At 36.9% G+C, this 26,412-nt stretch overlaps 2 protein-coding genes across 5 annotated transcripts in view; one reads left to right on the top strand and one right to left on the bottom strand.

The window, feature by feature from the left end:
• LOC140756506 (sodium- and chloride-dependent transporter XTRP3) overlaps positions 1–26,412 on the top strand; it is a 147,499-nt gene that overhangs the window by 99,983 nt on the left and 21,104 nt on the right. For all 4 annotated transcript variants that reach the window (XM_073092020.1, XM_073092019.1, XM_073092022.1 and 1 more), the window contains exon 2: positions 20,297–21,022. In XM_073092020.1, coding sequence (XP_072948121.1) covers positions 20,761–21,022 — 262 coding nt within the window. In that variant the 5' untranslated portion in view covers positions 20,297–20,760. The remainder of the gene's footprint in view (positions 1–20,296; positions 21,023–26,412) is intronic.
• LOC140756465 (pancreatic triacylglycerol lipase-like) lies at positions 5,870–8,689 on the bottom strand. The gene is made up of 5 exons (XM_073091980.1): positions 8,464–8,689; positions 8,075–8,261; positions 7,221–7,615; positions 6,735–7,068; positions 5,870–5,961 (listed from the first exon to the last, which is right to left on the bottom strand). The coding sequence occupies exons 1-5, from the start codon at positions 8,498–8,500 to the stop codon at positions 5,916–5,918; spliced, it is 999 nt and encodes a 332-aa protein (XP_072948081.1). The 5' UTR covers positions 8,501–8,689; the 3' UTR covers positions 5,870–5,915.

Here is a 26,412-nt window from a genome sequence, read left to right as displayed (position 1 = left end):
CCTGTTATTTGAAAAGAGGATTCTTGCTGGAATGTTTGTTACACATTATAGCATGTAGGTACACTGCTCCCATAGAAGCGCTCACGCATGCGGGGTCCCCGCGCGGGATCTTGCCCCGCGTCCCGCGTACGTTTTCAACGCGTTACAATAAATCTATTATATAAAAATAAGTCGGATTTTCCTTCCTGACGTTATAACTCCAGAACGCACGAACCGATTTCCACGGTTTTGCATTCGTTGGAAAGGTCTTGGGCTCCGTGAGGTTTATAGCACAAAAAAATCAGGCAAATGTTCAAGAGAAAAGCAGGAAAACAGGGAAAATCATTTTTCACATCAACGCCATCTCTGATACATAGCATGTACTACAACGGCGCCAGTACGTGGTGTGTGAGTATCCCTCATGAAAATAAGTACGTTTCATTTTAAGTAGATGGCGCCGGTGCGTGATACATTGTTTGACAGCTACTCATTGTATTCTGCTTAGATAATTTCATGTGACATTTATTATTATGCGCACGTTCTTTCAAACGCTAAGAGTTCAATTGGAAACCATCAAATCAATCACGCATTTGTGCAAATTTTTATTCAACTTGAATAGCAGGCATTTGTCCTTAAGGTGGGAAGTTGAACTGTGTAAATTATGTGAATCGTGCATTTGAGGTTAAATTCACCAGTCTGTCCATAGTCAAAAATGCTGAGAGGACGACGTGAAAACAACCACCACCGCACAAGACATGCAAGCCAGCAACAAGAGTATTCACAGAACTTAAGCGAAGAAAGACAAAATATAATAAGAGAAAATACCCGATTGAGACAACGTGTGAGCACACGAAGATCATTGGCATCATACCATTGCTTGGCATTCCAATATGAATTATTTGCCATCACAGATACAAGAACAAATATATCAAATATATTACTTATCATCGATGGTGGATCAGCTGAATGTGCGGTGCAATATACAGGGAACACTGTTGTGTTAAAGAGACGAATTATTGAACAGTTGCAAGCATTTTTTCACGCTAATAACGCTGTGGTTAATATGTTCAAAACAGCATTGGAACGAATGCCATCGGATACGCACAAATTTGTCATAAGAGCGGATCGTACCCCAACAGGTGAACACGTGCGATGATTCAATGCACCCATCGTTGATGATGTTGCAGCAATTATTTTTGGCGATCCAACTACATCACGAGACATTGTCGTTCAGCGAAGAAGCAATATCATGCATCGTGTAAACGAGACACATCATTAGTACGATGTGTTACAATATCCAATCATTTATTGGCAAGGGCAAATAAAGGTCAACTAAATTACATTTCATTTTTGTAATCGAAATGAATTCATTACTGTTGTGAAATGAAATATTTTTTTTCCTTTTCAAATATAAAACAAAAAAAAAATATTTTTTCTTCATTTTTTAATCCCCAAACGAAATGTTACAAAAAACGAAGCCACCTGGTGGCGAAACCGAGTTCGCCGGGTTTGCTAGTACCTGTATGAAAAGGACATCTACGGAAATTCCGCGGGGCCATCCCGCGTGCGTGTTGAAATCCGCACGGTATTAAAAACACCCTGTACCCACGGGCGAGTCCCGCGCTGTCTTCGTCCTGCTAATATCTACAAATTGCTATTCGACGCGACTCGTTTCTTTATTCAGAGCGAACTAGCAGTTTGGCGCGGACTTTACTCATATTATTAAATTTGCTCAGTAATATTTCAGCTATCTAGCTAGCTGTAAGTACTTACTATTATTGTTATTTTTTGTGTGTTATTATGCTTGGTAACACTTTGCAATGAAGGAAGCTAAGTGCGATGTGGTTACAACAAACTGAATGCATTGCATTTTAACTGGACTTTCATGATATTTTGAGCAAATATTGCAGAAGTTTGTTCAGTATAGACGGTAATTCTATGATAATACAACTGCAGCTAGAAATTGCCACAAATCTTTCCTGTTTCCGAATCCCTGATTTCCGTTACATAATGCGCACGCTATTTTCGTTATATCGTATTTTTTATGCTCACCAAAATCTTACCAATCGAAGAATATCATAGATCCATAAACACCATGTATAAGTCACGAAGATCACCGTCATAATCATATAATGAATTACCTAAATCACTGATATTATCTTTTTTCGTGACAAAACATATTGTACGGTTGTATTCATAACATTTGCGTGCGATACGGCTTGCTTTTTTATGATATAAGAGTAGCAGACGAGCATACAGTCCAGTCCACCTGATGGTAAGTGGCTACTGCCGCCCATGGACATCTGTAATCAACCCCAGATAGGATTAGATATTTCTACCTGAGGTCGGCCACAGATGCACCGCTACCCCTGAGGACTAAGCTGGAACGCCTCGGAAAAGTCTGTCTCCCTTACCACACCCTTCAAACCGGAACACAGCAGCACCTAACCTAGTCCTCAGGGGTAACGGCGCATCTGCGGCCGACCTCAGGTAGGAATATCTAATCCTATTTAATGGTGGTAGAACCCTTTGTGGTTCGACTCCGGCGGCACCACCGCCACACCAATTTCTGCCTTACAATAGCAGTTGTTGCTATGTCCTGGTTTGCAGGGTAATATAAGGGAGACATACTTTTTCGAGGCGTTCCAGCTTAATCCTCAGGTGAAGCGGTGCATCTATGACCGACGTCAGGGATATATAACCTTATCTGGGGTTGTATACAGATTTAGATGTTACCGGTGGAAAGCATGCTCGTCTGCTACTCCTATATTATAAAAAAATCAACTTAGACTGGGGTCCTCATTCAACTTTTTTCCCCCGGGCCACCGACGAGCTACAGTTCCCCACTGGTCGGAGGTCTGATAGGAAGCTCCTTTCTATTTTATTTTCAGATATGTCAAAGTACCAGTCCTAGTCCGGTCCGTAGACCGTCGGTCAGTGACGTCATACACTTTTAAGAATGTTATGCAGAACCTCGACTTATGTGCTTTCAAATTCAAATTCAATTTTTTATTGCTCATGCATACAGTACATAATTATGGTGTTACAAGTAGGGTATTCGAACATGCATGTACCCTGCTAGGGCATTGCAATGAAATACATTCACATTAGCTTATATTTATCTTAACTTAGAATCGTCATTGTTTATATAAAATGGAAAAGACATTATTATTACACTTTAATAAGTTCATATCAATATAATGTCAATATTTATACAAAGTCAAATTAATCAATTATATAAAATTAATATTAATGTATGTAAATTGTATTTAATTAAGTACAGGAATGTCAACATGACGATAATCGTTATTTAGGTTAAAGGTGAGATTTTTATTGATGTAGATTGTAGGTATAGTCATTCAAAAAAATCTTGTAGTGAATAGTAGCATTTACTTATTAATAGTTTCCTTAGTTTGTTTTTAAATGTAATCGAGTCTTCATCTTGGATTTCTTTCGGAATTTTATTATATATTTTGACGCACATAGAATAGGGTCCGGAGCCATACATTGCTAGTCTAGATTGTGGTATTGCGAGTTTGTTCGGATTTCGTGAACTATATTTTTTTGTTTCATTGGAGCAGACGAATAGATTATTATGTTTTTTTTACAAATTTGCATATTTCTATAATGTACATGGACGTTAAAGTTAATATGTTAAGATCTGTTAAATATTTTATATAATATTTCTTATAATTTCTTGACAGTTATCGCGATACCCACTACCCCGTATCAAAACGTTTGTTATTTAACGATAGATCTAGGTGATCTAATAATGAAACCTAGCTAGATCGATTTATCGCCCTCAAAACTCTCGCCATAGTCAATTTCATGAAAATCGTTGGTGCTGTTTCCGAGATTTAGATTTTATATATTATGCTAGCTATGCCCCGCGGTTTCACCCACGTTAAAAAGAAATATAACAATATCATGAACAAAAATTATCGTCAAGACTAAATGGTCTTTGCAATTTGCTTCTAGAGATGTGCCGAGTCAGGTCGACTCGAGTCAGTACTCGAGTACTTACATAAACTCGCATACTCGAGTACCAATAGTAATACTCGAGTACCAGTAATACTCGAATACTGACGTTACTCGTACACTACAAATACTACTCGTACAAGTAAAAACTTGATAATTTTGTGTAGTGAGTGGCGTTTGTTTTTTTTTTTTGCTCTTCCGTAGTTTTTTGTGTAGTGAGTGGCGTTTTTTTTTTTTTTTTGCTATTGGACTGTATGTTGTACAAAGTACTCGAGTACTTTGTGAATTCTTTGGACTCGAGTACTGACTCGATTCTTTTTTATATGAGTACTAAAGTACTCGAATACCAAAATTGGCCGACTCGGCACATCATTATTTGCTTCCCGGAGCCTAATTTAATTTCAGCCTTCCTTTAGGATATACTTACACATAAAATAAAATAAACAAATGTATAAATGTGAAAAAAGCGTGGAGTGCTCCACTTATCAATTCTCGAAAAGCACCCCACACTTTTTCCACAATTATACAATTTACTGTTCCTTAATTGATTCCTAGATTGAAAATTATTTTCTACTTTTTAGTTGATTTTATCATAAAAGCGTCTTTTTTAGTTTTTTGAACTAAGTAGATTTATTTTATTAATTTTTAGTATTTGTTGTTATAGCGACCATCATTATGCATCGTCTGTAAAAAAATCAAGTGTCTATCTATTACGGTTTAAGAGATATGATGAGAGAGGTTTAAGAGAGGTGATTCACGAACAGACAGCGGAGGATTTCGTTTTATCCTTTGAGTACGGAACCCTAAAAACTGACTTTGTTTCTATTAAGTATGCTACTAAAAATACGATGTGTGGCTTAATTAATCGTGAAAATCGGTGTCTTTCTTGCGTATAGCTTACAATAAAGGAAAATTATCTATGAAATAATAAGATGAAGGTGATAGAACCCTTTGTGGTTCGACTCCGGCGGCACCACCGCTACACCTATTTCTACCTGATAACAGCAGTGTTAGGCTCTGCTGTGTTCCGGTTTGAAGGGTGTGGTAAGGAAGACAGACTTTTCCGAGGCGTTCCAGCTTAGTCCTCAAGGGTAGCGGCGCATCTGTGGCCGACCTCAGGTGGGATTATCTAATGCTATCTGGGGTTGATTACAAATGTCCATGGGCGGCAGTAGCCACTTACCATCAGGTGGACTGCATGCTCGTCTGCTACTCCTGTATTATAAAAAAAAGATACGAGAATGACACGCATGCGAACCAGGCACTGGCCACACACACACGCTTGATAGGAAAAAGGACGATGTAACGAAAAAAAAATGTTTGAACTTAATTGTTCTATTTTCAGAGGATTTAAAAATATAGATGAGGAGTAAAATAATATAGAAATAAAACACCATTATAAAGTTATAGTTGAAAACATTAGCATCGGAATGGAAAAATAGTACATTACAATACGAGGACGAAAAATTTTTTTCTGACAAGTGTGAGTTTGCAGGCCGAGCCGCAGGCGAGGACTGCAATCACACGAGTCAGAAAAACATTTTTCGTCCGCGTGTTGTATAAAATTTTATATTACGGGGTCGGAAATGGGGGTTTTGCGCACGCGAAGCGTGCGTAAAACGTCAATTTACGCACGCCGTGATATAAAAATCATTATATGTTTGATTCATAAATTTTGCATGTAGGCTCCCAATTTCCAGAGTAAAAAGTCTTTCTTTCATTCTTGTACTCGAACTAAGAATCAACCTTATAAGATACTCGTAATATCGTGACAAATAAAATATAGTGGTTGTATGTGGAATGAGAAAATAACTTGTAGTAGGTAGAAATTTCTTGTAATCTTTCGTTGACAAAACATCGGATAGACAGATTATGATTTGCGGAAGATATGGGCAAAAATAATAAAACATATTTTTATGAACAGTCATCAGTTTTATTTATCGTCTCATAAAAGGTTTTTAGAAAGGCCAGCGGTTCCCTGTTGATAGTCCGTAGAGACCATTTCTGTAAAGTAAAAATGTGAATGTAAGAGTAATATTAGGTACCATCTAATATATATATATAATGTACTCTTTCCAGCCCTTGATCTTAATTGTTTTTCATCATCCACAACCCATTACTGTCCCACTGCTGGGCACGTTTCTCCTCTCAGAATGAGAAGAATTAGGCCCTAGTCCACCGCGCTGGCCAAGTGCGTATTGGTAGACTTCACATACCTTTGAGTTTTTTTTTTATAAATCTGCAGGTTTCTTCACGATGTTTTCCTTCACCGTTTAGCAAGTGATAATTAATTTCTAATACACACATAACTTTGAAAAATCAGAGGTGCGTGCCTGGGAATTGAACCTCGGACCCCTCCATCGAGAGGCCGAGTTTCTTAACCACTAGGCTATCACTGCTTATAGGCAGCTAATTTTTTTTAGGCGGGGCAAAAACTGAAAAATGCCACCCCTGACCATATATTTATTTTAACCGAACTATGCCTCCGTGCCTCGCGAATAATAATGTTTGTGCGTAGTGTAAGTCAAAGTTAAGTAAACGATGAGTTGTCCATTCGTTTGTAAAGTGTGAATTTTGCCGCCCTCTAAATTTGCCGCCCGTAGATCCGGGCCTGCTCTTTACTTTATTGCACTTAAGTTCATTCCTTTTTTGAAAGTTTCAGTTGTTCCAATATTAAAAGGAATCAATGAAAACTAATCACAAATTTAAATGCAATATTGCTCTAACCCCTCAAGGGCTGAGTAAGAAAATTGCGATGGTCGATTACAATTACTTACCCTCGTTTGTTCAAGATACTGTTGCCCATGCGGAGATTGGCTCCAGTGCATTGATTATTTTGCGCCTGATTGAAGTTGTTGCATAGTCTGCCATTAAAGTGATTAGTTCTCACACTGGAGGCAAAAAGCTCTGGCGCCCTGCTATGAGAACAGGTGCTAATAAGGCAACCTGGTTGAGGGTTGCGGCCACCGTTCGGGTAGAAGTCAGCGTTGGCGATCGGATCCATAATACCCAGGAGTCCACCATCAGTGTGGATCGTTTCTACGTGTTGTCCGTCATTGCGATTCAGGGCGTTGGAGTTACCGCCCCATTGAGGACCAGCTGGGTCCAGACCTTAAAAAGACAGGAAAATAATATCGTTACAAACTATTCGAAAACTCTTCAAGTGCTTAAAAATTTGTTCGGTAATAAAAGTGTGAAAACTAAGTACATAAGAACTATCCTTATCCATGACTTGAACTGAACTGATACTTATTAGAAATTACCAGTAATACGACTAGGACGGCGACCGGCCGTGCGACCAGCATTGCCAACAACGTGAGCGCCAAGACTGAAGCCGACCAAGTGGACGTTGTTCCAGTTGCCGCCGCCGTTGTTGATGAGCCACACCAAGAAGTTGCCGAGGAACTGTCCAACACTTGGTACGCCTCGAACAGCGGTAGTATAGGCGCCGTTGGCCAGAGCTCGCCAGTCAAGAACGATAACATTAGCGTCAGCGACTGCGAGGTACGCATCACGTATCTGGGGGTTCATTCCGGAGTTGCCGTTGCTATTCCATCCGTGGACAATAACCATTAATGGTCGATTGCCATTGTAGTTGGAATTCCTGATTGAGTTCACATTTCCATTAACAATGATTTGTTGGTTTCTGGGGTTTTGTCTGAAAAAAATAATACGAGTCAGTTATATCTTTTTAACATGTACCAACAATTTGTGATAACATTTACGAACGACAAAAGATCTGAGTGCAATGTAATCTTAGTGCGGTTGTTATGCGTTGATTGCATTCCAGAAATAAAAAATGCAATCAACTATACTAATTACATTTTATGTTGTCTACAAAAATATTGATAATAATTAATTAAATGTCTTAACAAAATAACGAATGAAGAATATAATATTTAGTTTTAGTACATGAATTCAAGAAATTTTATAATCTTTTATTTCAGATCTAACCAAATTAAAATTGCTTTTAAAGGTTTTTGATGATATATTAGCTTATTATTAGAGTCTGAGTTGCGTATCACCGAACTACAACTGGTAACCATAACTATCAACTTAAATCTATCACCAACTTAAAATTACTTTCACTTACTTATGTTCCATAAATTATTATTACCTGGTGAAAAGCCAGTATTGGTTGTTAGCACCATTTCTACTTTGAAGAAGATCTTCATCGACTGGTTCCTCGAGGTCGACGAGATGAGGCACCCCTTCGCCATCAGGCATCCAGATGTACCGGCTCTCACCCTCTACATAGTGGCTGTTGTCCCCAGGCACCTCAGGCACTGGGCTACCAGCGCACACTGTAACATAATAAAGAAAATGCTCACAATTTTGTATAGAAAGTAAGAAATAACTAATTTTATTCTGGTGTGAAATCTGACTACTAATGTAGACGCAATATTTTTTTTTTGAAACCCTTAAATTATGCACAAAGCGCAGAGCTAATAAGATTATTAACAGCTGCAAAATAAGATGAAATGAAATAACACATTGAATACTAACACGACACAGCGACTAGTAAAACAACCAACAACTTCATGGTTAACTTGTAGTAGGTTCCATTCTATAAATTAATGGTATTTATCCAAACGTTTATCACAGTACGATGTTATCCGTGCAATTTACTGATTTCAAAACAGATTAGTGATTGAGTTGAAAACATCTACAGGCAGTTTATGTTTCGTTAAAATTATTATTTTTACTAAAGAATTTATAACATTTAACAAAGAATTTCAAACACAAAATTTGCTAGGTATAAATTTGAAAATTTTTCCACAAATTTAAAGGTTGATCTGTTTACTCTGTATCACTGAAAAAAAGATATATAAGTCAAATAGGACAACACACTGTCATTGCGTCTTAAATTTTGTTTTTTTAATCCTAGCAAAGTTACAGTAAAGTGAAAATAAATAAGACTGTATCTTTTTCCATATGTAATAGAGCAAAGAATATTTAGATAAAAAAATACTATACGAGGGAAGCTGTTCAAAACGATCTTCGTTACCTATTTCTCATCCAGAAAACGTTATGGAAGACTTCGCAATACTATTATTAAGAGAACCGTTGAATTCATTAGGGTGGGCCATATAATACCAGTTAGTTGAAGGGGAGATCGCTGTACAATACTAAGGACCTCATTTGTATCGGAGCTTCGTCCTTGACACACTTATTCACAATCGCTCCCTACTTTTATTACCTACATTCATAACTAGTTGTTCCAACACACGTGGGTCTGCAATCATTGTAGTTGCAATCAGTATTATCAAGTTATAGGAGGTATTCTCATCTGTACATGAGCTATATTTTGTAAAGCGTGCAACACTATCTGATAAATTCATGTATATTTATGTTTTTTCACTTTGGTGGGTTTACAATAATCCTAGTACCAATCCGGAAGCAACACTGTCACGTCGATCTCTGCTTTATCTTAGCAGTGTAAATACAGTTGCTGTTAGCAAGATACCAGACATTTAAGCTATTCCAAACTAGACCGCGAGGATGCCTATGCATTTGTGACCAACCTCTGATTACTACTACTTTTCTATGAAGAGTTAATTCCAGATGTTCATAGACGGCAGTAGACACTTACCACATACTATTCAGTGGCCTGCCCATTACTTCTTTTTCTTTCAAAAGCAACATTATTAAGGGAAAATAACTTAGAGTTTACTCGTCATTTAAATCTAAACCAAAAAGTACTGTGTATAGTTTTATGTCCAAAAATGGAAATAAAAATTATGTTACTTAAGTAAATAAATTTATAAAATATATTTTCCTACATACCTCACGATTCATTTGGGGCTCGTGCAATATGGTTGCCCATATCCATATTGCCCCGGCCTTTATCAAAATCAGCAGCGTAGAATATAAGCTACAGCTAATCACGACGTCAAACATTTCAACTATACATCATCTACGTATAGATTTATATGGCAAATATTCTAAAATAATCATTTTCTAAAAATCTTTGTATTTATAGATCACTAAGCATTAAGTTACGTGAAAAGACTGTTGCCTTCCGCTTATTACATAAGTACTTGTAATACTTTAAGCTTGTTTGAGCAGTTATTATAGAATAGAATAATGTTTATTTTCGACTGTTTATTACAATGTAAAGTTAATACTTCGCAACAGCCTGTCCTATGTTATATAACTCTTCAATAGGTATATTATTATACTACGTAAGCTGAGGCCGATCACAGATGCTTTGCCACTCAAAACTAGAAGAACTAAGATGTTCGCCTAGTATATCGGCTGGCATCTACCTACATGTTTCCGTTTCGGTGGTATAGTCCGCGCTAAATTGCTAGTCCGCTCTAAAGTTGCGAGCAGGTGTAGTCATACAATTTGCTATCGCGAAACGATTCATTTCTATATTCAGAGCGGACTAGCAGTTTCACACGGACTATTGTACTGTTCACTGCATCACTTCACGTGGCATTTAACTTAGGACTAAGGTCCAACGCATCTCTCAGTTAGGACTCCAATTATATGGAATTGGTTAGTGATGGCCATGGGCGGATGTGACAACTTCAATCATGTGTACAACGTATGAAACTTGATAAAAATATAATCAACTTACGTACTTCAATTAATATTATTATTTTCTGAACATCATGTATAGTATGTCGCATGATGTTTCTCAACGTCATAATCTCATAATTAGCTAAATCTCTGATATTATATTTTGTTTTGCTGAAAACTTATTTCAGTTTCAGTTATTTTTCAGTACGGAACCTATATATCGATAATAATTAAATATTATTTTTGTAATAAAACATGATAAAAATTATATTTTTAACTATAGATTACATGTTCGTCCGAAACGCTAGCGTGTGACGTCACTATGTTGTACACTTATATTTTACAATTTAACTGCTTAAGTATACAATTTTAATAGTTAATTCTTTATTTAGATGAAATTAAATTACCAAATAAAAATTAACTTTTAGGATGCAGGGAAAAATAAAAGTAACGTCATTGAAGTATTATATTTTCGCCTTCTTATTAGCCGATTAATAATGGTTTCAGGATGCCGCAGGGACTACCAAAGTACTGTAGAGTATCAGAAATATTTGCAGATAAATATGTGAACTGTTTTCACCAATAACGTTAAAGATCAGATTCACCGTGATGCACCTCTCTGATGCACCATAAACTGGAAAGTTCCAACACCATCCTGAAAATGATTAGTAAGAGATTACCAGTACCCTTACCATGAGTTTTTACGATTTGACAAATATGATTATTTTGGTATTTGTTTACGTATTGGCCCATACAATATTCAAGTTCTGACACAATCCGCTAGGTCAAAACGTAAAAACTCATTGTAAGGGTACAGAGCGCGATCGGCTGCAGCCCCAACTCTACCGCAGGTGTTAATGTCATAATATGATCTATGGTTTTGATAATCAGATTTAAGTGTAATAGACAGGATAATCTCACTAATTACTTTTGGGGTCTGCATATAACATTTAAAAGATGTCAAGAAATGACAGGTTTTCAGTTGCTTTTATCTTTATTCCGTCATTGTGTGCATTTTTACTTGTTGCGTTATGATTTAGTATGTTACTGTTTTAAAATTATATTTCTAGAACAAATATTAACGCTTATCGCAAAAAATCTACAAGTCAATTGTAATTGTAGGTTAATCAATGTACTTGAAATGTTAATTGTATTAATAATGCTTAGAACTGATAACACAAGGCAATCTGGAAAGTTCAGAATGTTAATTAATCAAAAATTATCAGTATTTACTGATACAATCGGCTACTTCAGAGATTTTGGAAAAGTGATTAATTGTTTTCAAATATTGATTTTATAACACCCCCACTGATGTATTTATCAAAAACTGGTATTTTACAACAAAAACTAGCTGACCCGGCAAACGTTGTGTTGCCATATAAATAAAAAAATAGATATAATATTTGAAACTGCGATGGTAACGAAGTCTGTCGAATCCAATGTGAAACATTCCAAAATCAACAACTACTTACTAATTAAAAAATAATTAAAAATACCTTTTCCCGCGGACTAAATTGTGAATCTAAACCATTCTCAAGTCCCCTTGAACACACACGACAAATTTCATCAAAATCAGTCCAGTCGTTTAGGAGGAGTTCAGTGACATCCACACGCACATAAGAAATATATATATAAAGATATGTTTTTTTTACATTAAATGGAACCTCCATGGAACGTCGCGCAAAAATAGTCGGTCACATGACATAGTGACGTCACACGCTAGCGTTTCGGACGAACATGTAATCTATAGTTAAAAATATAATTTTTATCATATTTTATTACAATAATAATATTTAATTATTATCGATATATAGGCACGATATGATACGATATAATATGTACCTACCAAACCAATCATTTTGTAATATTATTTGTTGTGTAATATTTTCATTTTAATACACGCACGCTTTTTTTAAATATTTCATTGAAGTACAACTTTTTACATGTGTATAACATAGATTAGTAAAGATTACTCACTCCTAACAAGAAAATGTACCCAGTTTTGAGAATTGAAATGGTTGCGTAAAAAAGTTTTGCCACGTCTCCGTGCTAAAATATCCCTAAAATATTTGAAATAATTATTTATTTATTACGTAAATTACGTAATTATTACGTAAATTATTATTTATTCGTAAATTTTCTCTAAAAATGTTTTATTTGTCAAGGATTCAAAAAAAGAACTTACTAAAATAAGCCGTTTGTGGCTTCATTCAATTTCAAGGCGGCGAAGTATCTTTACTAATCTATGGTGTATAAGTACACACAAGCTTCTTTATTCCCTTTATTGTTCGACTGAGTCAGCGCCTAGCCTATGATAGGGGTTTTTAGAATATTTTTTATTGAATTATCTGGTTCTTCAGCCAGGTTGATCTTTTTGCGACGAACACGAGATCCGAATACCAAGTTAATAGTAGTGGGAAATAGCCAAAACATTAATTTTCGTGCATACAAAACAGATACGTAGTTTCAAGCTGCCTTTGTCCCTGTAGTTCCGGGACTAGAATACGGCTACGGTATCCCCTGCCTGTCGTAGGAGGCGACTAAAAGGGGGCTTCCGGGGTTGCGGGCGGCAAGAGTGGGAGCTCGAACCGTCCAGCAAGCGACCCCGGGAAAGACGACGACGGTATGTGTGGTCGCATACCGTCGTAAGCACTACATGGTGTGGGAGGAGCGAAAACTGCTCCCCCAGGGTAGAGCCCGTTGGGCATCGCGCTTGGAGGGCTCCGGTTGTGTTCCGTTGGAGATCCCGGAGTTCTCCAACAAGCGTTGAGGACGGCCACCGGGGGGGTTTATTAGGCAAATAGAAAAACGGTTTTATTTTTATAATATACAAATGCATGTGTGTGTGAGGAATAAGGAGTACAGAATTTCGAGTTGAGCATCGTGCGCAGCCGTTTGTGTAACCTTAGTGCAGAACGCGTGCAACTTACGATAAACTTTAGAATGTGTTATATGTATAGACCCCGCCAAAGTGCATGTCCGCTCTGAAGTTGTTGCGAGGAGGTGTAGCCATACAATTTACTATGGCGACGCAATTCATTTTTATATTCAGAGCGGACTAGCAGTTTTACGTGGACTATACATGAGTTACATTTAAAATTGAAATTTTGCAATAAAGACATGTTAGAAGTATAATCAAAAATTATTTAATTATAGTATTATTTTAATTAATTATTTTGTGTTTTCTTCATGATGTGTTAATATTATAATAATGGGTGCCCATTTATATAGTCACTGGCTGGTACGATTGGATGAGTTAGCATAAAAAGAAAAAAGAGCATACCTTTGAGATTTTTTTTATAAATCTCTCAGGTATGCAGGTTTCCTCACGATATTTACCTTCACCATTAAAAAATCAGTGGTGGCCTGGCATTTGAACCTCGGACCCTCGATCGAGAGGCCGAGTTTGTTAACCATTAGGCTATCATATGTGGGATTAATTACAGATGTTCATGAGGGTAGCCACTTACTATCAGATTATAACGTAGGAGTAGCAGACGAGCATGCAGTCTACCTGATGGTAAGTGGCTACTTCCGCCCATGGACATCTGTAATCAACCCCAGATGGCTGCTACCCTTGAGAACTAAGTTGGAACGCCTCGAAAAAGTCTGTCTCCCTTACCACACTCTTCAAACCGGAATACAACAGCGCCTAACACTGCTGTTATTAGGTAGACATAGGTGTGGTGGTGTTGCCGCCGGAGTCGAACCACAAAGGGTTCTACCACCTTCAAGATATCAAATATCAGATGAACGACAAGCTCACTTGCTACTTCAATATTAGAAAAAAAAATGTGGCAACACGTGTTTTTTAACATACCTACTTACGTATGCCAATCTAATTAATATTATTTGATTTCAATCAGCTGCGTTGATAAGAATTAGATAATTTGTCATACGATATTGTTATTTATCATGCGTAAAGACTATTTGCGGCGTGCTTGAAGCATGCTTTTGTTTACGTGATTGATACGAAATTTGTATTTAATGGTGACTTGCTTAAAATAAAGAAAAACATCTTGACGAAACCTACATTCCTGACTTTCATAAAAATATGTGTGCTCTGTTAATTACTCTTCTTATTCTTCATGTGCCTCTTCTCTATTATGAATGAAATATCTAATAAAATAAAGGTACTCGTATTTCTTGATCCAACTTACAACTTTTATTATTCCCGCGCAAAACACAACACTATCGTCAAGAGCGTTCTTTTTCCTTTTTAACCGACTTCAAAAAAGAGGTGGTTATCAATTCGGCCGGTATATTTTTTTTATGTATGTACACGAATTACTCCGTTCAAGTTTCCGAAGTTCAAGGGCAGCGGCGATCTGGGGTTGATTACAGATGTCCATGGGCGGCAGTAGCCACTTAGCATGAGGTGGACTGCATGCTCGTCTGCTACTCCTACATTATAATCTGATAGTAAGTGGCTACTCTCATGAACATCTGTAATTAATCCCACATATGATAGCCTAGTTGTTAACAAACTCGCCCTCTCGATCGAGGGGTCCGCGGTTCAAATCCTAGGAGCACCACGGATTTTTCAAAGTTATGTGCGTATTAGAAATTAATTATCACTTGCTTTAAACGGTGAAGGTAAACATCGTGAGGAAACCTGCACACCCGAGAGATTTATAAAAAAAATCTCAAAGGTATGTGAAGTCTACCAATACGCACTTGGCCAGCGCGGTGGACTATGGCCTAATCCTTCTCATTATGAGAGGAGACCCGTGCCCAGCAGTGGGACAGTAATGGGTTGTTGATGATGATGATGATGATGACTAGATTCCTACTTGAGGTTGCCAATAAACGTGTTGCCACCACTGAAGGCTAAGTTGGAATGGTTAGAAAAAGTATGTATGGGACATATCCAAAACGAAGGGTATTTTATATATGTATGTAAGTCTTATTCTTTGGCACACCCCATAGCCTAAACGGTTTCACGGATTTTAACATAGGATATGTGTCGTTTGACCGGTCAAACTGACTGGACTGGAAATTTTGGGAATAAGTAGGTTAGGGTTTTAGTTTTACATTTTTTTCAATTATTATACTTATTATTATCAAAATTATGTAATGTTAATATATATTAGGAGAGTACGCCGCTAGGGACTTATTTGCGTCAAGCTTCATTTCAAATTCAAGTAATTTTCAGCAAATTTTCCCACAATTTGCAACGAAATTTCGTGACCTTATAAGATCGGCCACATATATCTTTAACTCTCAGCGCTGGTGCTTGCAACGCAGAACACTTAGAGCGTTATAACTCGTGGCCTTCGAGTAAGCCACGAAATTTCAATGTAATAATCATTTCGAATTTCGTGACTTATACTGATTCCAGCGCTACCGCCCCCACACTTATTTGTGCTTAACAGCAGTTTTAAGCGCTACTGTGTTCTGATTTAAAAGGGTATACATACTTTTCCGAGGCTTTCCAACTCAGTTCACCTCAAACAGGAATCTAGCCATATCGGGGGTTGATTACTGATGCACACAGGCGGCAGTACCTTACCATCAGGTTGACTGCTTGCTCGTGCGACTTCAATTTAAAAAACACACTTCATTTTACTTGAAACAAACAGTACACCTGCTTTTATCTATCGACGAAATATCAAAAATATCTCCAAAAGCGATAATAGACAAGATCTGTCACCTTTCACAAGTAATTTAGCAGATAAACATACTTAGATAGACCTTCGTCGGCTAATTCCAAATTAATTGCCCACGTCATTATTGAAGGTACTGATCGCCAGATATATTTTATATACTTACACTTTAGGTATGAATATTATTATAGATAATCTACTTAATAAAACACTGACAGATGATACGCATAGCTTGCTCGCTGATCTATTCAGGGGCACGAAATTTTCCACTACAATTCTGTATATGAGGTTACTCCTCATTTTTAAATTAAAAGATTTTTGGAAATTCGTCTTTTAATGGGGTCTGAAGAGAGAATGGTACCTTTTTTTTTGTTTACGAGGGGGAAACCTTCAAGAGGTACCCGGTGTCGTGGGAGCGACGCAGGGTTATGTGGGATTCTTACCGCACTAAAACCCCCCCGGTGGCCGTCCTCGGCGCTGCGTAGCGCGCCCTCTTAGCGCGTTGCCCTGTCGGGCTCTGCCCAGGTGAGCTTGGCGCTCACCACAGCGTCTGGTGCGTACGACGGTATGTGACAACACATACCGCCGTCCTTCCCGGGGCCGCTGGCTGGGCGGTTCGAGCTCCCACTCTTGCCACCAGCAACCCCGGAAGCCCCCTTTTAGTCGCCTCCTACGACAGGCAGGGGATACCGTAGCCCTATCCTTGTCCTGGAAATGGTAAGGGTACCTACAGTTCCTTCAAATTCAACCGACATGCCGATTATAAGTGCGCTTTTAACAACCGAAGTTATACATTTACTTGAAGGTAGTAGAAACCTTTGTAGTTCGACTCCGGCGGCACCACCGCCACACCTATTTCTGCCTCATAACAGCAGTGTTAAGCGCTGCTGTGTTCTGGTTTGAAGGGTGTGGTAAGGGAGAGGCGAGGCGACTTTACCGAGGCGTTCTTGCTTAGTCCACTGGGGCAGCGGCGTATCTGTGGCCGACCTCAGGTAGGAATATCTAATCCTATTTGGGGTTGATTACAGAAGTCCATCAGGTGGACTGCATGCTCGTCTGCTTCATCTAATTTACTCCTAAAAAACCGAAGTTATGTTTTGTTAACGCCGCGTACAAGTACCGAGTACCGACAAACATTTATTCGTCAAATTTACTTGTTAAACAGTATCAGGTATGTAATCGATGAAAATGAAACCTTTTAAATACAGAAGGTACATTTTATATCAGAGCTTACCGGAGTCTCTTTGTAGAGTACGCAGACGGTTGCGCGCAGAATCCATTTTAAAAATTAAAGCAGGGAATATGGCTACCAGGTAGACAGAGTTAACAAAGAGATTCTGGTTAATTCCTCGTCATATCCTGACACAATGGGAATATATACTTAATTAACCAATAAGATGTAATAAGTAGTAAGTTAACCGATAAGTGTTGAATTCGTCAAAATTATGAGGGTGGCATGGGTTACATCACTTCCCTTTTGAGTTAATTACTTTTAAACCGTCAAAATTTTTTTTCGTAACAATTACACACTAATGAGGATATACAGGGTGAATTTTTCTTCCCAGAATTTCATCCTTATAAGCAACACTATCAGATAGTGGAATAATATAGAGGGTTTTTTTTTTTCAAAATGAACTCGTTCGATTCCCGGCTAGGGAAAAAGATATTTTAAAAAAGTAATGATGCAGTTTCGTTTTTATCAAAATCGGCCTCGTAACTCCTTTCAGCATTTTTCGCTAATCCTTATAGTTTCGGATTTAACCCTGAAGGCCCGTTTGAAAAATTCACCCTGTATACTGATTGTTCTTTCGCGTAGGCACTATTCAGTAAAGCCATAAATCTGAATTTAACTATAACTGTTAACATAGATTAGTTTGTCGCCAATTTTTTTAATTTTCTCAGAAAAACTAACTTGCCATTTTCAAAAGTTGAATTCTGGGCGTTGTGCCAACATTAATAGAAATCCATTAGCGCAAGGAAAGTTACGATTGCTAGAATTTAAGTTTAGTTTTGCAACACAGTGATATTTATGAGTCAATATCTTTATTTTATTTGGAAAATATGCAGAGGTTAAAACTAAGTTACTTACGATACAATTTTACGCTACACCATTTAATAGTTTTCGCATATTGATATAGCATATCTATCTAGTTATTCATTAATGAAAATAATACAGCATTATAGTAAGTGAGAATTAATATATACTTTACTTTTGAAAATCCAAGGCCTAGGATTCGAACATCGGACCGCTCGATTGATAGTCCGACGCTCAACCCCTAAGCTTTTACTGCATTTTAAAATGAGACCGCAGTCAAACCACAGGGTCCTTTAGACTGTGGGATCATTGTAATAATGAATATGTATACGCCTTCTCTTTGCGTGCTAAAATCGATTCAACGTAATGGCCCTAAGTGCATCTGCATTATCGATCGACAAAAGCTCTTTAGATAATGTTGTATTTACCCATGATAGCCTCTATTACGACCTAGCTAGCTAGGTTTTATAACATTGCTGTAAACAAATATGTAACCTGATGTATATAAGAATTCGGAGACCTATGTTGGGTATATAATTTAAGGAAAAATAAAAATGAGACAATCTAGAAGTCAAAAATCAAATTTGGCGAATGATAAATATTTTAATGAAGAACTTTTCGGAACAGGCACCCTGTGCTCTTAGAGTAAAAATGTAGCTTTCTAATGGTGAAATAATTATTATTGATATAGGCTCAATATTTCAGTTTATTAATGACTAGCTGACCCGGCAAACGTTGTACCGCCTCAAAATCTATTTATTAAATATATTTCATATAAAATATAGCCTATGTTACTCGTGGATAATGTCGCTTTCGAATGGTGAAATAATTTTTAAAATCGGTCTAGTAGTTTTTGAGCCTCTTCATTACAACCAAACAAACAAACAAAGTTTTCCTCTTTATAATATTAGTGTAGACAAACGAAAAAAATATTCCTATTTTCCCTTGAATATTTCTTACTGAATAAAACCTTTGCAGCATTGGAGACGATTTTTATATAATGCCCTGTGTAATAAACGTACGAAGGCCAGAGAATAATACTCTGCGGTAATCGACCGACAAATTTTCTTTCTTCTAGGCCTTTTATTCTTTGTGGAAACTTTAGTGATGGTTGAAATTACTAGATGTATATTTTTTTGTAGTATTATTTATATTATTTCGTATGTTTCGCAAAAATAAATCAATTTAATTCTATAAACAATTTATATTTGCAGCTGTATTATAACTTTTTTTTTATTTATTTATTAACAAAATCCACAGCTCTTAAAGTATTGTACATTTTTTCATGCTTAATCTACTAACAGCTAATTAAGGATTTACATTTTATGATTTCATATAATAATAAAGTACGAACACTTACTAACACTAGTTACTATTTGTAATTTCTTAACAACCACCAAAGCTACATAATATGCATAAATGTGTGTATATAAGTATGTACGCGTAGACATATGTATGTGAGTGTGAATTTGTATGTGTGTATTTTGTAACAAGTAAGTAATAAATATATAATATACTAGTAGTGCCCGCGGCTTCGCCCGAATTTTAAAGAAATAATATAACATACATAAAACGGAAAATTTGTACCTGCATTGGAATGACAGTGGTGCCACCTGTCGAAAATTGGTCTTACCAACTCCCAAACCCTCGTGGGCTCTTGGCAACAACTTTGCTAAAAATCATCACTTGATCAAATGCATAGTTTCCGATTCTATAACTACTTACGAATTAAAAATTAATTAAAAAAAACCTTTTTCCACCGACTAAATTGTGAATCTAAACCATTCTCAAGTCCCCTTGAACACACACAACAAATGTCATCAAAATCAGTCCAGTCGTTTACGAGGAGTTCAGTGACATACACATACACGCACATAAGAAATATGTACGAGTAGATAAAGATATGAATAAGTTTATAATTTAAGTAATACCATAGTTTTCAATTAATATGTTCATAACCTGTTTGAATGACGTCTTGCTAGAGTTTAATTTTTACAATGCTAATTAAAAGCAATAAAGTCCTGTTTAATTAATTGTAATGGTATAATATTTATTCTCACATTAATAGATATATTTTAACTGTTTACTTCAATCATCACGCTCATTCAATTAATCCACCATTTTATCTTCCAAAATACTGTATTATTAATTTTAAACTCCTTTGTTTCAGATCCGCTTCCAGCGTTTGGAACTTCCAGTTAATAACTATGACTGAGTCACTGAAAAACAACTCCACTTAACAAAGTCTCCCACTAAACATGTCAATTTAGCTATATTAGGCAACTATATCCACTCATATGCACAGAGAAGCCTTATTTGTCTTCAGAGATTCCTTAAAACTACGTCAAAAGCTACTTCAGAGAACAACAACATATTTTAAAGTAGTCGAGTTCGTAAAGAAAGACGCGATACGGTATTTCACATATGACTACGAGATACACCAGGTCTAGTATAGAATAATATGAACATATTCATAGGTAACGATTATCATTCGAAGAATCTAGTTAAATTGAAATTGTTTTAGACAGATCACTGATCTGCAGTCTGATACAGACAATAAGATTGTATAGGTTTGAGATTAACGAATAATAATAAGAGGTTTTAGTTAAGAATTGGAAAACATCGAAACTCAAAATGGCTGGCAAAGCTGAGCCGATTGGACCTCGTAATGGTCATGAGTTAGCGCCACTGAACACCAGAGCTGATGGTAGCGAGCGACCCCATGGGGTGACTATAGTGCTGCAAGGGTCCCGAGGGTCGCTGCAACGGGAGGCTCCAGGGGAAGAGAGAGCAGCCTGGTCTGGGAAACTGCAATTCTTCCTCTCCATCATCGGGTACTCTGTCGGCCTGGGCAACATCTGGCGCTTCCCGTATTTGTGTCAACAAAATGGCGGCGGTGAGTGTTATACTTATTTACGAATCTAGAGCCGCGTTTCCCAACCTGTGGTCCGCGGTGTCATCTCTGGACCATACATAAATCCCTCATTAAATGCAAAAGGGCCGCTTTACTGCTTTTTGCAACCACATACCTATGTGAAAAGGCATTCTCTACGCTTGTTTATACAAAAAATAAATACAGAAACAGATTACAAGTAGAATCTGATTTGGGATAACAGCTTACTAGCAACATCAACCCGAAAATCCCTGATTTAGTTGCAAAAAAGCAACACCAACCTTCACATTATTTTTTTTTTCATATTTTTCATAATAAACAGTTATAATTATCTTTTGTATTTGTTTTTTTTTGTATCTGTAGTAACTAAAATAAATACCCAATCCGTTTTTTTATGTTTGTTTTATTAAGGGAGTCCGTGAAAACTGTGCTTGATTTCCTAAGGGTCCGTGGACTGAAAAAGGCTGGGAAACGCTGATCTAGAGCAAACACCCACGCTCTGCATACACCCACGCTCAGATTCAGCAGCGCCATGAATACATAACACGTACACAAACATACATCGATTAGATATCTGCCTAAACAATACCCAAATCCAAATTTTCCTACATGAGCTTTACGTATCAGAAATGGCATAAAATCTAGTATAGTCTGCGCCAAACTGCTAGTCCGCTCTGAAGTTGTTGCGAGCAGGTGTAGTCATACAATTTGCTATGGCGACGCGATTCATTCCTATATTCGGAGTGCACTAGCAGTTTTGCGCGGACTATGCTTAAGATTGGGTTGCTATCCTGAGGACTAAGTTAGAATGCTTGTTGTCTTTTTTCACTTTTAAAGTTATCATTTAGGTACATCATTTATGAGCTGTACTCAATAATTGGTGATTTATGGTTTTAAATATTAGCCTCCTACTCCTGACTCTTAGCTTGATCACAAAGGAATGTTGTCTCTTATATCACATAGCAATATCTAACATAAATATCAGTAATACATACTCAATACCCATAATTTAGTAAGCATCTATGTTACTAGAACCAGTATAACACTATCTAGCTTCCAATCTAACCAAGTTTATTGACGAACATTTACAATTCAAAGTTTAGTCTGTATAAAATGAGTTTATTTTTAGACGCGAATGCTGGCAGTGGTATCGATTGATGCTACGGGCTACGGCGTAGCTCGTAGACGCCTACGAGTTTTGCTTCACCCCAAATTCATATTTGTTTTGGACATCGGATGCTTTTTACCCTTTTAGGGACCCTTTGAAGGGCTGTTTTTTACATGTCTCTGTTATGTCTGGGCTGTACTTTTGTTTTCCTTTTTGCATCTACCTGTTTTATGGATTGCTATTAATATTAATTAGTCTGATGTGTTGTGCTTTGTTTTTAATTAATTATAAATTGAGTATCATCAAGCTTATAAATTACAATAAGGGACTATAAAACTGTTGTCATGAAGTAGTTTATGTCTTCCTTTTGTAAGGTGGTAGAACCAGTTACCGAGAAGGTACTAGTATGCTTCAATCTTTAAAAAACTATTTTGCACGGTTTGGATTCAATCTAACTTTTGGTACCATTTCAACTTTCAAACTTTCCTCCCGAACCAATTTGAATTACTAATTGAAGTATGCATACTAATTCAACAGCAGAAACCACGATAAATATTCTCAATCATGCTACATCAATGCGAATTTGTTTAGCACTGTTCATCATCAACATATATCTATCCTACTCCTGTACCCTTACCATGAGTTTTCCAAACATCCCACAATGTTACGTTACGTTTACTCAATCCAATATTCTGTTCCGTTTGCTTAGTAGACTGAGTAAACGTAACCATAAGTAAGTGCTCAAGTATTTTTGTCTACCTCACATGTTCACAAAAAAGAGAGACAAAACATAAAGCGCCATTTGTCAATTTAGTCATTTAATGTTACGTTACTGACACTATAGTTCTGATACAATCCGCTAGGGGCGCTGATTGGAAATTGTATGGGCAAATACGTGAACAAATACCAAAACAGTCATATTTGTTAAAACGTAAAAACTCATGGTAAGGGTACTGGACACAAGTCTATTCTCAAATTGAGAGGTTTAAGCCATAGTCTGCCACGTAGGCCAAGTACTATTTGGTGGACTTCACACACCTTTAGAAAAACTGTCTGCTTTACAATATTAATTAATATGAGAAGTACTTTAGCAAGTATGAGTCTCAGTATTTAGATGAATCCATGGACACCTCATATACTTTTTTTATAATATTGGAGTAGCAAACGAGCATACAGTCCACCTGATGGTAAGTGGCTATTGCTCATGGACATCTGTAATCAATCCCAGATAGGATCAGATATTCCCATCTAAGGTCGGCCACAGATGCACCGCTACCTCTGAGGACTAAGCTGGAACGCCTCAGAAAAGTATGTCTCCCTTACCACACCCTTCAAAACAGAACACAGCAGCGCTTAACACTGCTGTTATTAGGTAAAAATAGGTGTGGCGGTGGTGCCGCCTGAGTCGAACCTCAAAGGGATCTACCACCTTCAATATACTAAAATCTAGCCTTTTGTGCTGTAGAAATCAAAGAATGAGACACATAAACACGCTTAAAAAACGTCCTCCTTTGCAGTCGGGTAATGAAAAGCGTTGAAAATAAGAGAAAATTAATATTCTCGGAATAGAAGCTTCATATAAATTAATCAGCATAGAAAAGCGCCAACAAGGACTAAGGTATAATTTTAAAAATGTCGTAGGTAGGTAGTATTAAGGGTGCGGTAAAAGCGGCGAGAATAAAACAGCGGAATTTACATTTTCGGTATTCGACCTCTTCATAATTTTTTGTTGTCTTCATGCTATATCATACCATGCAGGCATGCAATGTATGCATGTATGAACTTCTATGCTAGTTGTCAATTCTACACAAATAATTTTGGAGTAGACTTTGCTAAAATCGGTCGAGCTGTTCCTAATACTCGTATTATTTTGAAGATACACAGACTGGCAGATAATAATACAGATATCGTACGTAGTAAACACGATTCGTGGCAAAAGAAAATAATAATAATGCTTTATTGCCACACAAGATGCAAAAAAAAATTACAAACTTAAATCTAATTTACACAGTAATATTTTGTTGTGAGCAAAGGAGGAGTCTCAGCTTGTGCTAGCACGGGTTGCCTCGTGCAGCGCTGTTTTTCAGACTCTCCCTCTTCCTCTAATGTTGTTTGAGGAGTGAAGAGTTCATTCCCCGTAATCCATTCCATCATAATAATAATTTTCTATACAATATGTATGAACATATTCATATCTTCCGCAACAGTCCTTTCACGCGACCACGCAGGCACGGGCCATGCCTGTCAAAATAAATGGTTTTGTTAATGTCTTTGAGGCCTTATATGTAGAAATTTTGCTACCATCCAGATTAGCTTAAAAACTTAAGAAACTTAATTTATCGCCACATTACTTTAAGGGTTTGTAATCACAGGAAAAACCAACTTAATTTTTAACGACACAGTAGCCAAATTAAACGTTCATACCTATTTGGGGTCAATTAAAAGATAAACATATCCATGGGTTTCCAGTGGCTACTTACCATTATTCACGGTTGCCCGTTTAATTTCTGTAAAATATATGAATAATAGAATTTATAGAGTATACATTAACCAACTAAAATAAGTATAACAATATAGTAACTTTTCGAAAAAATTTCTAAAACCATGCATGCTCAAATATTTAACAAAGTTTCATAAGAAAACGCTATCCGCTCGTACCAGCGCAAGTTTGCACGTACGAGTAGCTTAAATATTGCAGTCTTTTCAAGCAAATTACGTCTCATTTCAAAGCACTCGTACCTCATAACGTCGCTTTATATTCTGTAACTGGAAATTTAATATCTATGCAGTCTCTTTGCTTTTCTAGATATTACGTGCTTAAGCTATTCATAGAACGTGTAGGCATTGCGATTTTTTCCGAAAAATATCGAGTTCGAAATCTATTCCACTCACAAAAAACATCACAAAAATATTGTGAATTAGATAATGATTTTTTTATAAATCGACTTTTGATTTATTTTATTGCTCTTTTAGAAATATATCGGCGAAATACGGTGTAGGGTAAATGAAAAAATATTACATGATAATGAGACAAAAAATATAGATTATTTATGTTATTGCAACATTTTTTAATGAATTTGATTTTCTTGATATCTGAAACTGACTCGTTGATTAGTTTTGAAATGAAAAGCTTTTTAATTTTTGGCACTAAAAATCGGTTTTAGGTCGACATTTCTGAGACCGTGGTATATGAAAACTGTAATACCCTCCTACTTCGAAGTTTCCTCGGTGTAAAATATACCTCGAAATGTTTGGGTTTTAGTAGTTTAATGCCGTGTGGTGTAATAACGGTCAAAGTTCAATTCCAAGGCTAATTGCTAGAAGTTATTTGAATACTGAAAATAAAAATAGCAATGACGATATTTACATACTGAAATTCACATTAGGATTGACTCATGCATTACCCAGTACATACATATCAATTACGGTTCGTCACAATTATGTGGTGTCACATGGCATAGTCCTCATTAACACATTGTAGAGCCCTTTGTGGTTCGACTCCGGTGGCACCACCTCCACGCCTATATCTACCTAATAACAACAGTGTTTAGCGCTATGTTATGGGTGTGGTAACGGAGACATATCACCCTGGTGTTCCACAAGGCGTTCCAGCTTAGTCCTCGGGGGTAGCGACGCATCTGTGGCCGACTTCTAGGTAGTAATCTACTTCTATCTGGGGTTGATTAAAACTCTCCATGGGCAGCAATAGCCACTTACCATTAGGTGGATCACATGCTCTTCTACTACTCCTTTATTATTATAAAAAATGAGAAGCTTAATTGGTTAATGCAAATCTAGGCTATTATACTAGCATTAGAAGAACCTTACCACAATTATCAGTGCTCATGAAATATTTCTTTTTTACAAAATAACTAGCTGACCCGGCAAACGTTGTGTTGCCACATGAATAAAAAAATGTTAAGGGTGAACAAAGGGGTATAAAAATAGATAGTAGCCGATTCTCAGACCTACTGAATATGCATATAAAATTTGGTGAATATCAGTAATGCCGTTTCGGAGAAGTACGGTAACTAACATTGTGTCACGAGAATTTTATATAGGTATTAGATAGTAGCAAACGAGAATGCATCTGTCCATCTGATAGTATGTGGCCACTGTCAGCCAGGGACATCTATAGTCAATTCCAGATAGTATTAGTGTCCTATCTGAGGTTAGTAAACAGATGCGTTGCTGCACCTGAGGCCTGAGCTTGAACTCCTCCTATACATGTCTCTCCCTTACCACTATTTTCAAACCAGAACATAGCAACCCTTGACACTGCTGT

This window comes from Epargyreus clarus, unplaced genomic scaffold (assembly GCF_041222505.1).
Source record: "Epargyreus clarus isolate Ecla_fem2 unplaced genomic scaffold, WU_Ecla_fem_2.2 ptg000035l, whole genome shotgun sequence".
NCBI lineage: Eukaryota > Metazoa > Arthropoda > Insecta > Lepidoptera > Hesperiidae > Epargyreus > Epargyreus clarus.
This window is presented reverse-complemented; position numbering and strand designations above follow the sequence as displayed.

Excerpts from the sequence above, each read along its gene's own strand:
- LOC140756465 (XM_073091980.1), bottom strand. The coding sequence starts at position 8,500 with ATGAAGTTGTTGGTTGTTTTACTAGTCGCTGTGTCGT. Across the intron at positions 7,069-7,220 it reads CCGTCCTAGTCGTATTACTG|GTCTGGACCCAGCTGGTCCT; the intron begins GTAATTTCTAAT and ends TGTCTTTTTAAG. Across the intron at positions 5,962-6,734 it reads AGTATCTTGAACAAACGAGG|AAATGGTCTCTACGGACTAT; the intron begins GTAAGTAATTGT and ends TTTACTTTACAG.